Source organism: Mustelus asterias, chromosome 12 (genome assembly GCF_964213995.1).
Source record: "Mustelus asterias chromosome 12, sMusAst1.hap1.1, whole genome shotgun sequence".
Taxonomy (NCBI): domain Eukaryota; kingdom Metazoa; phylum Chordata; class Chondrichthyes; order Carcharhiniformes; family Triakidae; genus Mustelus; species Mustelus asterias.
In genome coordinates this window covers 33309252-33322520 of record NC_135812.1, presented here as the reverse complement: position 1 = coordinate 33322520, position 13269 = coordinate 33309252, and the positions used below count along the sequence as shown (strand labels likewise).

Genomic DNA, 13269 nt, shown 5'->3' with positions numbered 1-13269 from the left:
CCCTCGAGCCTGCCCCACCATTCAATAAGATCATGGTTGATCTGAAGTGGATCAATTCCACTTACCCGCCTGATCCCTATAAACCCCTAATTCCCTTACCAATCAGGAATCCATCTATCCATGATTTAAACATATTCAACGAGGTAGCCTCCACCACTTCAGTGGGCAGAGAATTCCAGAGATTCACCACCCTCTGAGAGAAGAAGTTCCTCCTCAACTCTGTCCTAAACTGATCCCCCTTTATTTTGAGGCTGTGCCCTCTAGTTCTAGTTTCCTTTCTAAGTGTAAAGAATCTCTCCACCTCTATCCAGCCCCTTCATTATCTTATAGGTCTCTATAAGATCCCCCCTCAGCCTTCTAAATTCCTGTCGCAGCTCATCACTCATAAAGGAGGATCCCCGGTCGCTATGGATATAGCTAGGGAAACCAAACAGGGTGAAGAGGCTGTGCAGGGCCCTGACGACCGTGGCCGAGGTCATATGCGGGCAGGGAATAGCGAAGGGGAAATGTGAATATTCGTCAATGACATTGAGGAAGTATATGTTGCGGTCAGAAGAGGGGAGGGGGCTGATGCGCTATCAATAAGGCGAAAGACGACCGATATGCCAATATAAGTGTAGGCTTTTATTCACAACAGAATCAGGAGCAGATCCCAACAAATAAACGACCTGGACTGAACAAGGGGGAGGAGACAGCCACCTTTATACTAGGTGCTGAGGGGAGGAACCAAACTGGAAGGGGATGTGTCCAGGTATGACAAACACACACAACGGTGGTCCATATAGGACAAAGGCACAACTGAGGTCCACCACAGGGGCCTTTGAAGTCGACGCTTAGGCGTTCGAAAGAGCGGGTGGCTTTTTCTGTCTGGCCGATAGAAGTGCGGCTTGCACTCTGCGCAGACCTGGCAGTGTCTGGTTATAGACCTGACTTCCTCAATAGAGTAGGGCAGGTTATGGGCTTTAATGAAGTGAAAAAACCTGGTGGCCCCCAGGTGGCAGAGGTCATTGTGGAGAGTCTGCAATTGGTCCATTTGTGCGCTGGCACATATTCCCCGGGACAGGGCGTCTGGGGGCTCATTGAGCTTCCTGGGCCGGTATAAGATGTCGTAATTGTAGGTGGAGAGCTCGATTCTCCACCTCAATATTTTATCATTTTTGATCTTGCCCCGCTGCGTGTTATTAAACATGAATGCAACTGACCGTTGATCCATGAGTAGGGTGAATCGTTTCCCAGCTAAGTAGTGGCGCCAGTGCCGTACAGCTTCCACTATGGCTTGGGCCTCCTTTTCGACAGAGGAGTGTCGAATTTCAGGGCCTTGGAGGGTTCGTGAGAAGAAGGCCACGGGTCTGCCCGCCTGGTTAAGGGTGGCGGCTAGGGCGAAGTCAGACGCATCGCTCTCCACCTGGAACGGGATGGATTCATCTACAGTGTGCATCGTGGACTTCACGATGTCTGCTTTGATGCGGTCGAAGGCCAGGCGGGCCTCTGCCGTCAGGGGAAAAGAGGTGGATTTGATGAGCGGACGGACTTTATCCGCATAATTGGGGACCCACTGGGCGTAATATGAGAAGAAGCCCAGGCATCTCCTCTGTGCTTTGAGGCTGGTGGGGAGGGGGAGTTCCAGGAGGGGACGCATGCGGTCGGGATCGGGATCGATGACCCCGTTTTCCACAACACAACCAAGGATGGCGAGGCGGTGTGTGCGGAATACGCACTCCTCCTTATTATAGGTCAGATTTAAGAGTGTGGCGGTGTGGAGGAATTTGTGGAGGTTGGCGTCGTGGTCCAGCTGATCATGGCCGCAGATGGTGACGTTATCCAGGTACGGGAAGGTGGCCTGCAGCCCGTTCTGGTCTACCTTTCGGTCCATCTCACGCTGGAAAACCGTTGGTGACGCCGAAGGGGACCCTAAGGAAGTGATAGAGGCAGCCATCCGCCGTGAAGACAGTGTATTGGCGGTCCTCCGGGCGGATAGGGAGCTGGTGGCATGCAGATTTTAAGTCGATGGTGGAGAACACCCGATATTGCGCAATCTGATTAACCATGTCAGATATGCGGGGAAGGGGAACGCGTCAGCTGCGTGTATCGATTAATGGTCTGACTGTAGTCAATGACCATGCAATGTTTCTCCCCAGTTTTAACAACTACTACTTGGGCTCTCCAGGGGCTGGTACTGGCCTCAATGATCTCCCCAAGGAGCCGTTGCACTTCGGACCTGATAAAAGCTCTGTCTCCAGCACTGTACCGTCTGCTCTTGGTGGCGATGGGCTTGCAATCGGGGGTGAGATTTTCAAACAGTGAGGGAGGGGTGACTTTAAGTGTCGAGAAGCTGCAGGTGGTGCGCGATGGGCGATCTAAGAACTGCTGATTGCAAACGGAGAGCGGGGGAAAAGGCCCATTTTACTCCATTGTGACGCTCTTAAGGTGACTCAGGAAATCTAGTCCCAGGAGTACGGCAGCACAGAGTTGTGGCAGCACGAGGAGCCTGAAATTTTTGTACACTGTGCCCCGCACAGTCAGGGTCGCCACGCAGTACACGGCGCTACTGGGCTTGGAGGTCGATTTTGCTCTGCATACCTTCACGTAATGGCCCTTCTTTCCACACCCGGAGCAGATCGCATCCTTTGCCGGGCAGCGTTGTTGGGGGTGCTTCCCCAGGCCGCAGAAGTAGCACCTCGGGCCTCCAGAGACTGCCGCAGCGGTCGGGTCATTGGTGGAACGTGGCGTAGGCCTGCGGCCCTCCCGAGTACAGAGGTGGCGGCGGCCGCGGTGTCCACGATGCGCCTCCGTGGTCGGGGGTGTAGGCCTCGAGATTACGGAAGGCCACCTCTAACGAGTCGGCAAGCGCCACAGTCTTTTGTAGGTCCAGCCCACCCTGTTCCAGCAGTCGTTGTCGGATATAGTTTGACCTGATACCCGTGACATAGGCATCTCTGATTAAGTCTTCAGTGTTTTCGGCGACTGTTACGGTCTTGCAGTTGCAGGCCCTGCCGAGTGCTCGCAACACACGCAGGAATTGATCACCTGATTCTCCTGGCTGTTGTCTGCGAGTAGCCAGATGATGTCTGGCGTAGATTTCATTAGACTGTTTGTTGTACTGGCCTTTTAAAAGTTCGATCGCATCCTTGTAAGTTTCAGCGTCTCTAATCATCGAGAATACTTGATCGCTTACCTGGGCGTGGAGCACGTGTAGCTTGTCGGTTTCGGTCTGGACGACGGAGGAGGAGGTGACGAAAGTTTCGAAACAGCACAGCCAGTGATCGAAGCTGTTAGAGGCTCCAACAGCTTGAGGGTCCAGTTCGAGTTTGTCAGGTTTTAGTATCTGCTCCATCCCAAAACTTTTGCTAATAAAATTGATGCACCATCAATCGAGCAAAGACTAGTTTGTATGCAAGAACAAATAGGCTTTTATTCGCAAAAGACTTGGCGCACACCCATGCCGATGAACTGGTCCAGACTGAGGCAGGGGGGTGGGGAGCAGTCGCCTTTATACCTGGACGGTGGGGGAGGAGTCTCGAGTAGGGTCGGCAGGGATGTGTCCAGACATGTCACATATACAGGTAATAAGCTAACAGTGGTTTACCATATCCACACTCAAAGGAGCTCTGAAACATTGGCCAGGATTGTCTGCTTCCCCCATGGATATCATGAGGGTGTTTATGCACAAGTCAAGGCGAAAGGACAGATTAGACCTGGCATAGGATTATGTTGCCATCTCTCCTGATATGACAGCACATCTACAGGTCTGAGTTTCCCCCCAATTCCCCCCACCAAAGAGAACACATGACCTAGAAAACAGGCAAGGAATGAAGGCCGTTAATAAATGTGCTGCAGCTTAAAGTAGGGTAATGGGTGACCATGCTCATTGAATTTGAGAGGCACTTTGATCCTCTTGCTGATACTGAGTGGTCACTCACCTCACAGGCTCTTGCTACAGGGCCTGAACTAAGAAGAAGCACCAGTTAAGGAAGCTGGCCACAATGCCTGCCAACTGATATGAAATACGTACCCTTCATCTTGTGAATATAACAGTAGATGCTGTGTTTGGCCAACCTTTTATTTATGGGACAGGTCAGGAGATCTTCTGGAAGGTCTTAATAATGCAGGACCGCTAATTTATTTCAGATGACAGGGAAGATGGTGAGAGGATGTGAAAGGAGTGGAAATTGGAAGGAGTCTTGAGCTGTTCTTGGGAATGATTTGTCAAGCAAGGTTCTGTGAAAGGGTCATGTGATTTACAAAAGGACTTGTGATACCTCGGCCTCTTCTGGCTTGATATCAGCTTGTGTGAGAGTGCCTGGAAAGCACGGAGTGAAGTACAGATCAATGTGCTACAATGTTTACCCATCTCCTAACTCCTCTTCCTATTCTTGCGATACATGATTTTCAAAGGACTCAATGTTTTGAGAATCCCTCCCCCACAATTCCATCAGTCGCAAAATCTGCTCACTATTAAATGCTGCCTTGAACGTCCAAAGCAGAAACAGTAAAGATTATCTGCCAATCACTGTTACATGGAGCATTAATGATCTATCATTAATGTGCATTGCGCTTTTTTTAGTCCATGTGTAGGACCAATCGTGCAACCGTTGGTGGATATTTCTTGGCCGGGAGAAACATGCAATGGTACACAGTGAGTAATGTTTATTTTATTGATTTAATTTATTTGTCAGCCTCTTCTTAAAATATAGAAAACTACAATGACATAAACTTGAAATCTTAAGGAAACCAAAATCAATTTTAATCCACAACCAGATTGAATGGTGGCTTTACACCATTACATGGTGAATATGCGAAAATACTTATGATTGTGATTGATTAATAAGCCTAAAAGCACAATGAGAATTACACTTTCTGGTTAAAGATCGTAAGCAACAGTAAGTAACTTTTAAGACTATGTAATAACCCTCAACTAGGCCTCAGTTAGATGGAGGTTGAATAGATTGAGGTTTCTGAGCTGAAAGTTCACTTTATAATTTATTTTGATGCCCAGTGTTCTAGAAACCTTTTATAGCTAAAAGAAAAACCCACTTATTTGATTTCCAAGACTCCACACATGCAGCAGATGGTAGTTTTTTTCTTAAAACTCACCAGGTCTCTTTCTCAAATCCCCCTCCAGGTTGGAGCCTCACTCTTTGCCAGTAACATCGGAAGCGGACACTTTGTAGGTTTGGCAGGCACAGGCGCAGCAAACGGTTTGGCTGTTGGTGGCTTTGAGTGGAACGTAAGTGCGGTGAAATAAGTACGTTAACGCTTTGTAGCATTTTATGAATCCTGATCGGTGTGTATTAGGGATTCCGAATTTTTCCCAAGCTGGCCCTCCTTTATATCATCACTACAGCTTGACATGCCAAGATGTGTATTTTCCTAGTGGGGGACATAATATTGCATTTATAACCCTAATTAACCCCTAAGCTTTTTTAAACCAACTTATTACCTTGCTCTACTACCTTTAAAAATTTGTATTTATGGAGACAAGTCCACACTGTTCATTTGCACTCTTCAAAATCATAACATTTATAGTATACAGTCTTTCCAAATTAGTACTCCCGAGTGCAATCACTTCATACTTCTCCATATTAAACTCCAGCTGCTACGCTTCTGTCCATTTCACCATTTAGTCCGTGCCACCCTGAACGCTATAAGTATCATCAATACTATTGCTACTTCATCAAGTTTCACATCATCAACATATTTTATAATGCTGTTCCCTGCACCAGAGTCTGGATCAATTATAAAAATTGAAATGAGTTTCAAACCCAAAACTGACCCTTGGATAACATCACTGCACATCATCACTGTTTCCAGGCTCCCTGGAAACTGAATATTACTTCCTTCAGTCTACCAACGATCAAATACTTTAATGGACCCAAGTCCAGGTTTCTGACATATAACTGCTTGCATACCTCAGTGACTGGGCATGTTACAGTCTCCAGATCTACAACATTAGGCACACTGCAATCTTTGAATTACAAAGTTGTACCACTTGTCTCTAGTGTCCCAGAGATCTCAGTATTTCTGACGCTTACTGATCCTGGAAACTCAGGAATCAGAGACGTATTTCCCATGTGCAAACATATCCATTGGATGAGACATGTTTGATGAAATTTGATTAAAGTTTGTCGTTTTGTACCTCTCTCACTTCTAGCGTTCAGAATCCCTCGCAGTATCAGCCATTCTTTCCCTATCTTATCTATATTCCTGTGGAAAATGCACCTCTGAAATTGACCTTTTGCCCTCATAACATTCAAAACCGTTCACCCCTCCCTGCATCTTCATGTTGTTGAAGTCAAGACTCATTGGCCGGAATTCTACCGCCCCGCCCGCCACTAAATCTGAGTGGACGAGGGGCGGACAATGGAAATGTCCGTTGACCTCAGGTGGGATTTTCAGGTCTCGGGTCGAGGGAGGCCATAAAATCCCACTCATTGTTTTGTTTCCTACTCTAATTCATTCTTTCCCTGGAACCATCACATTCTTCACTCTTCCTTTCATTTTGCAATGTTGGAACTTTTAAAAACTCAACATTATCATCTAACTACTTTAGCTCCTGACGTACCTCATCATCTCTTAAGCCCATTTCCACCTTGGCTCTGCCTCATATCCTCACCAGGGTCTCAGAGTAATGAATGGAGAAACAATTTGCCATGTTTAACTTTGAGATTTGCATCCCACAGGCCCTGTTTGTTGTGTTACTCCTGGGTTGGCTCTTTGTCCCGGTCTATCTGACAGCTGGGGTGAGTATGAGATTCCATTCCCATTGACCTGCTCTGGTATTTATATCATACAAGTTCCAGTGATGAGTGGGCTTATCCAACTCACTGTGGGGCACAATATCCTGCAGCTAGATTCAAACATGGGGGTCCCAGTGATGGAAGAACACGTTATCCAACACAATGTGGCATCCAGTGCCCTGCAGTTGGATCAACCTTGGATGCCACAAGTGGAGGTAATAATGAGTTTGGATAATAGAGTAAAACGGGTGATGAATTGTGTAAAATGGGTAATAGCAAAATGGATAATCTCTGGTAAATTTTATTTCCATTGACTTCAATCAATAGTATCCATTGTACGCTATCAGCCAAAGTCAAAATGGCTTCCAGAGCTCCAAACATCACGTGACCATCAATTCCAATTATTGTCTTCAGGAACCATTTTGATCTGTCAGATCTTTGTAAAGAAATATTGGCCTAACTGGATTCAGCAAGAGGGAACTTGCAGATGAAAATATTTGCCCATTATTTGACTTCTGTGTCCTTTCCCAGGTCATCACTATGCCCCAGTACCTAATGAAAAGGTTTGGAGGAAACCGAATCAGACTCTACCTCTCCCTCATCTCTCTCTTTCTGTATATATTTACCAAGATCTCGGTGAGTATCTCCTCATAGTCATCACTTCATTCAACTTTCCTTTGACTGTTTCTTTAAAAGGTCACTGAAAGTGAGACCTGCCCCTTAAAAGATATTCGTATAGTGAAATATCTTCTTTATTGATCCCTGATGGGCAAACTCAGCCTATAAAGGGTACTTTGTGGCCAGGCGCCCTCTTTAATGGTCCTCATGGGAAATTTTAAACTTCCTAAGCGGCCATTTTGTCTTTATTAATTTCTGATGATTGGACCTCCTCTTCAGTTAGATTTCACTGTTATTGATATTTCTTAATAGACTTTTATCTGATTTCTTGGTAGGTGGACATGTTCTCTGGAGCAGTCTTCATCCAACAAGCTCTTGGATGGAACATCTATGTCGCAGTAATAGCCTTGCTGATTATTACCTGTATCTACACCGTTACAGGTAGGCACAGAAGATCAGGCAGGTCAACATCCTGTTTACATAGAGCATTCTGCGGGCTGCTGCTTGAGAAACTTAGAAAGAAAAACTAGGAAAATTTGGCCATACAGAGCTGACAGAAACCACAGCTTCAATGTCTGGTCTGTGCTCATTCAGCTGATGTGCCGTGTGTAAAACTGAACCCCACAAGTAGAAAAGTCAGCCTCCATCTCTGGTCTCTGCTAACTTAGCTGATCTCACCCAGTGTAGAACTGAACCCCACAGGCAAGTAGTTACTACCACTGGCCTGTGCTTAGGCAGCTGATCAGAGGTATCAAGGGATGTGCTGAAATTGTCCATGGGTTGGGAGAAGAATAAACCCTGGGGTTCCTGCTTTCAATTACATTCACTGACTCTTGTTTTAATATTTCATTTGTGTAGACGTCAGCTGTGGACAGGATCCAGCTCAGCTTGATTGCAACCTCCCCCATGCCATGACCGTGTCATACAGCACATATTTTCTGAGGTTATTGGGTGTCTACTTTGCAAGCAAACTATGGACCTTACAAACTCCCATTGTGGATATCAATAGAATCATAGTATCCCCATTGGGTAGGAGCCCTAGCACCTACTTTCTCCCCTTGCTGGATCAGTTACCATCAATCAGACAGTTCTTCTATTTGTAAATCTTCACTTGTTGAAAGTGTAGAAAAATCTTTTTATTTGTTTCCATAGAATAATCTGGATTCACTCCTTGCCCACTTGGTCGAGTGTTACATAGTCAAAGTTTAGAAAGCTACTGACAAATCGAAATAATTAAGGAACCGGGATAAGAGCAAATTACTGCTGGAGTCTGAAACAAAAACAGAAAATGCTGGAAAATCTCAGCAGGTCTGACAGCCTTTGTGGAATTCTGAAACAAAAACAGAACATTTCACAGAGGCTGTCGGACCTGCGGAGATTTTCCAGCATTTTCTGTTTTTATTTTGTGTGTAATTAAGGAACTGGTTTATTTGAAGCAATGATGCTTGCAAAGTGGGTTATTGCAAGGCCTTTACTGTGAACATTTTGAAGTCTAAGGGCAGAATGTTACGGCCCTGTTGCGGCAATGTCCTTTGACCAAAGCCTTTCAGCCCTGCCTGCTGGTGGGATCATCTGATCCCACTGATGGGTATTATGATGGGACCAATGGCAAATTCCCCAGCGGCAGAGAGTGGGGGGCATATACCACCCCCCCCCCCCCCCCCAACCCCGACCAATGGCAAATTCCCCAGCGGCAGAGAGTGTGGGGCATATAAAACTCTGTAGACATCGACAGAACCAGAAGATCACGCCACCAGCCAACGGCGGGCCGCCCCCCTCGCCGGAAAACATGCCACACCAGGGTGAATGGGGGCGGGGGAGGTGGGGGAGGGGTGGGGAGGGAGGCTGGAGGAAAATCCCGCTCATTGATTCATTGATTTTGGCGGCATCAGAAGATTCTGCCGGCGGGATTGTAAAATTCTGCCTTACATTCTAACTGAGGCCTTGTTCTTGGCTACTTGAGGCCCACAAACCAATTGAAGCCAATTAGTTAATCAGAGGCCTGTTTCGCCCTGTCAGTAGCACCAGGACTATTTTCTCAGTTCAGGATAACATTACTTCAGATTACCTGTAATTTAGGATATTGTGGTTTCATCCTCTCCTTGGTGTTATCATGAGCATTGACGTTCCATGTGGAAGAAAGGGCTAGGTACAGGAGAAACATTTCCATTCTTTTCCCTGTGCCTAACAAGTGGACAACATTGCTGGATTCATTTCAAAACAGCAATCTGTTCCGGTCGATAAACCAACATGTCCTCAATATGATGCTCTTCTTAAAATTTAGCTGATACTGATAAAGTGTTAAGTGGCCAAGCAATTAAAATTCCTCAGTCATGTTCTTGCTGTAATTATTCTGGAGACCTTTGACTCTTTTGCTCTGTAAATCTTTACAGGGTCGGTTGAAGTAGTTTGGAATACCAATTGAGATTGCCCTCGCTCTATTATTAACCACATGCCTCCCCATTCCAGTAATAAAATTACATTTTGAACCCTAATACTGTCGAAGTATCTGAGAAAACGCCGATATCCAGTTTTGTTCATTTTCAGCAATCCATTATGACCTTTAAATGAATATCAATACTACAGCAATAATTCCATGTAAACTTTAGCAAAACTGTTCTAAAACAGATTCTCTCGCCTTCATCCCCACTCCTACTATTCTAGTCTTTACCAGTAGAATCGTGGAATAGAATCATAGACTCTCTATAGTGCAGTAGGAGGCCATTCAGCCCATCGAGTCTGCACTGACCCTCCAAAGGATCATCCCACCCACACCCACCCCCTGCCCCATCCCCGCAACCCAGCACATCCACCATAGCTAATCCACCTAACCTACACACTAGGAGCAATTTAGCATGGCTAATCCACCTAACCTACACACTAGGGGCAATTTAGTATGGCTAATCCACCTAACCTGCACATCTTTAGAGTGTGAGAGGAAACTGGAGCACCCGGAGGAAATCCACGCAGTCATGGAGAGAACGTGCAAACTCCATGCACAGTCACCCAAAGCCACAATTAAACACTGGTCCCTGGTGCTGCGAGGCAACAGTGCTGCCCTATTGTAGGTGCCGACTCTGTATTTATTAGGAATAGAATACAGGGGGGTTGAAGTCACTCTTCAGCGACACAAGGCTGCAGTTGGACCACCTGGAGCACTGAGAGCATTTCTGGGAGCCACACCTTCAAAAGGATATTGGCTTTGGAGGGAGTGCAGGTAGATTTACCAGGACGATACCTGGACTCCAAAGGTTAATGCATGAGGAGAGATTTAGCCTGGAATTTAGAAAGTTAGGAGTGACTTGATAAAAATATTCAGACTATTAAGAGAAAGAGATGGAGCGGGTTGGGAGAAACTATTTCTGCTCATGAGGGAAACTAGGGCATGATCGATAAATTAGAGCCAGAATTTTCAGTAATGAAAATAGGAAACATTTCTACATGCAAAGGATGGTCGAAGTTTGGAAGTCTGCAAATGGTTATTGATGCTCAGTTAATTGCTAATATTAAAACTGAGATTGCAAGATTTTTTTGTCAGCCGAAGATATGAAGGGATATGGTGCGGAGGCAGGTAAATGAAGTTACATCACAGATCAGCCTTGAACTCAACTAAATGGCCTGCTTTCGCCCTGTATTCCACTGGCGTAAAGAACATACTTCAAAATGGCATTCTCCATGAGCCCAGACAGTGAGAATTAGAAGATTCTAGTACTAGATTCAGAATGTCATGTTGCAGCTTTATAAAACTTTGGTTAGGCCGCACTGAGAGTATTGCGTTCAATTCTGATTGCCACATTACAGGAAGGATGTGAAGGCTTTGGAAGGGGTGCAGAAGATGTTTACCGGGATGCTGCCTGGATTAGAGGGTATGAACTATTAGGAGAGGCTGGACAAACTAGGATTGTTTTCTCTGGAGTGGCGGAGGCTGAGGGAAGATCTGATAGAAGTCTATAAAATTATGAGACGCATAGATAGGGTTGACAGTCAGAATCTTTTTCCCAGAGTTGAAATGTCTAATACTAGGGGTCGTGCACTTTAAGTAAGAGCGGGAAAGTTCAAAGGAGATGTGAGGGGCAAGTTTTTCACACAGAGAGTGGGAGGTGGCTGGATGGTGCTGCCAGGGGTGGTGGTGTGGGCAGATATGATAGGGGCGTTTAAGGGGGTTTTAGATAAGCACATCAATATGCAAGGAATAGACCAAGGGAAGGCAGAAGGGATTAGTTTAATTTGGCATCATGTTCAGCACAACATTGTGGGCGAAGGGCCTGTTCATGTGCTCTACTGTTCGATGTTCTAGAGCAGTGGTTCCCAAACTTTTTTCACTGGGCCGCACTTTCGGAATAAAAATTTGCTCGCGCCACACCGAATTTTTTATTGATAAGAAATACATTCAAAAACAAAAAAAAACAACTCCTAGCAGTGCTTGATTCATAACATAGAACACAACTACTTTATAATATGATCATGGGATATCCAGAAAGTATAAAACAATGCTTGTTCAAACCATGTTTAAATGTTTCTTTGATTGTCCTTCAATCTTCCCGCCACACTTGCCATCCTCTCTCACTGCACCAGTGTGGCACGCCGCACCCTTTGGGAACCACTGTTCCAGGAATACCTCACTGCACCCAATCCTATTCTCACCCAATGGCCACATTTCCCAGAAGAAAATCAACAGCCTGAGCTGTTTTTTAAATTTATCTCTAGTCTGGGGCACTGAATTTCATTATAGAATTCTACATCTTTTCTGTAATGGCACAGGGAGCCTGCCTCTGCCCCCTGTGCCCTCTTTGAGCAGACCCCCTAAAAGCACGGCTGGAGGCCTGGCATGTGCTGCTTTCCTGAAAAACAGCAAAGAGAGAATGTGATTTATAGTAACGTAGTGCCTTTCACCACCTCAGGACAGCCCAAGGCACTTTAGCCGATAAAGTATTTTTGAAGTCTAGCCGCTGTTATAATTTAGAAAATGTGGCAGCCAATTTTCCACAGCAAGATACCACAAACAACAAGGAGGGAAGTGATCAGATAACCTTGGGATTTTTTTAGACATTGGTTGAAGGATAGATAATGACCAGAAAACAGGCAAGAACTCTCTGCTTTCTTTGAAGTAGTACCACTGGAATTTTTACCTCCACCTCAGAGGACAGACAGAGTTTAAAGTTTATTTTTAAAGTAAGCTTACATTAATACTGCAATGAAATTACTGTGAAAATCCTCTAGTCGCCACACTCCAGCGCCTGTTTGGGTACACTAAGAGCCAATTGAGCTTGGCCTATCCACCTAACCCACACATCTTTGGACTGTGGGAGAAAGCCGGAGTACCCAGAGGAAACCCACGCAGACACGGGGAGAATGTGCAACCTCCACATAGACAGTGACCCAAGCTGGGATTTGAACCCGGGTCCCTGGCGTTGTGAGGCAGCAGTGCTAACCACTATGTCACCATGCTGCCCCTGGGTTTATCATCTTGACTACTTTTGTGCAGTGCTGACTTTTTTTCATTCAGTCACAGGGATGTGGGCCTCGCTGGCTGGACCAGCATTTATTGCCCATCCCTAATTGCCCTCGAGAAGGTGGTGGTGAGCTGCCTTCTTGAGCCGCTGCAGGTGCTGTAGCGTAGGTACACCCATAATGCTGTTAGGGAGAGAGCTTCAGGATTTTGACCCAGTGACAGTGAAGGAACTGCTTCTTTCTGATTGGTTCTAGGAGGCCTGGCCGCACTGATGTACACGGACACAGTGCAGACATTTGTGATCATCGCTGGAGCTTTTGTACTGATGGGATACTGTAAGTGAGTTAGTCTCTGCGCCTTTCAAACAAGGAAGGTTTAAAAACTTCACCATGTCCCCTTGATGCCTTACTAAGTTTAAACCGCTATATTGTTGAGACATACAGAGCAAAAAAGACCCAGGTT

At 45.9% G+C, this 13269-nt stretch overlaps 1 protein-coding gene across 1 annotated transcript in view; it reads left to right on the top strand.

Moving 5' to 3' along the window:
* The first annotated feature begins 4564 nt into the window (after positions 1-4564).
* The window catches only part of slc5a2 (solute carrier family 5 member 2), a 36009-nt gene continuing 27304 nt past the window's right edge, over positions 4565-13269 (top strand). Inside the window, exons 1-6 of the mRNA XM_078225952.1 lie at positions 4565-4636; positions 5123-5227; positions 6681-6740; positions 7269-7373; positions 7691-7796; positions 13062-13142. Coding sequence (XP_078082078.1) covers positions 4568-4636; positions 5123-5227; positions 6681-6740; positions 7269-7373; positions 7691-7796; positions 13062-13142 — 526 coding nt within the window. The 5' untranslated portion in view covers positions 4565-4567. The remainder of the gene's footprint in view (positions 4637-5122; positions 5228-6680; positions 6741-7268; positions 7374-7690; positions 7797-13061; positions 13143-13269) is intronic.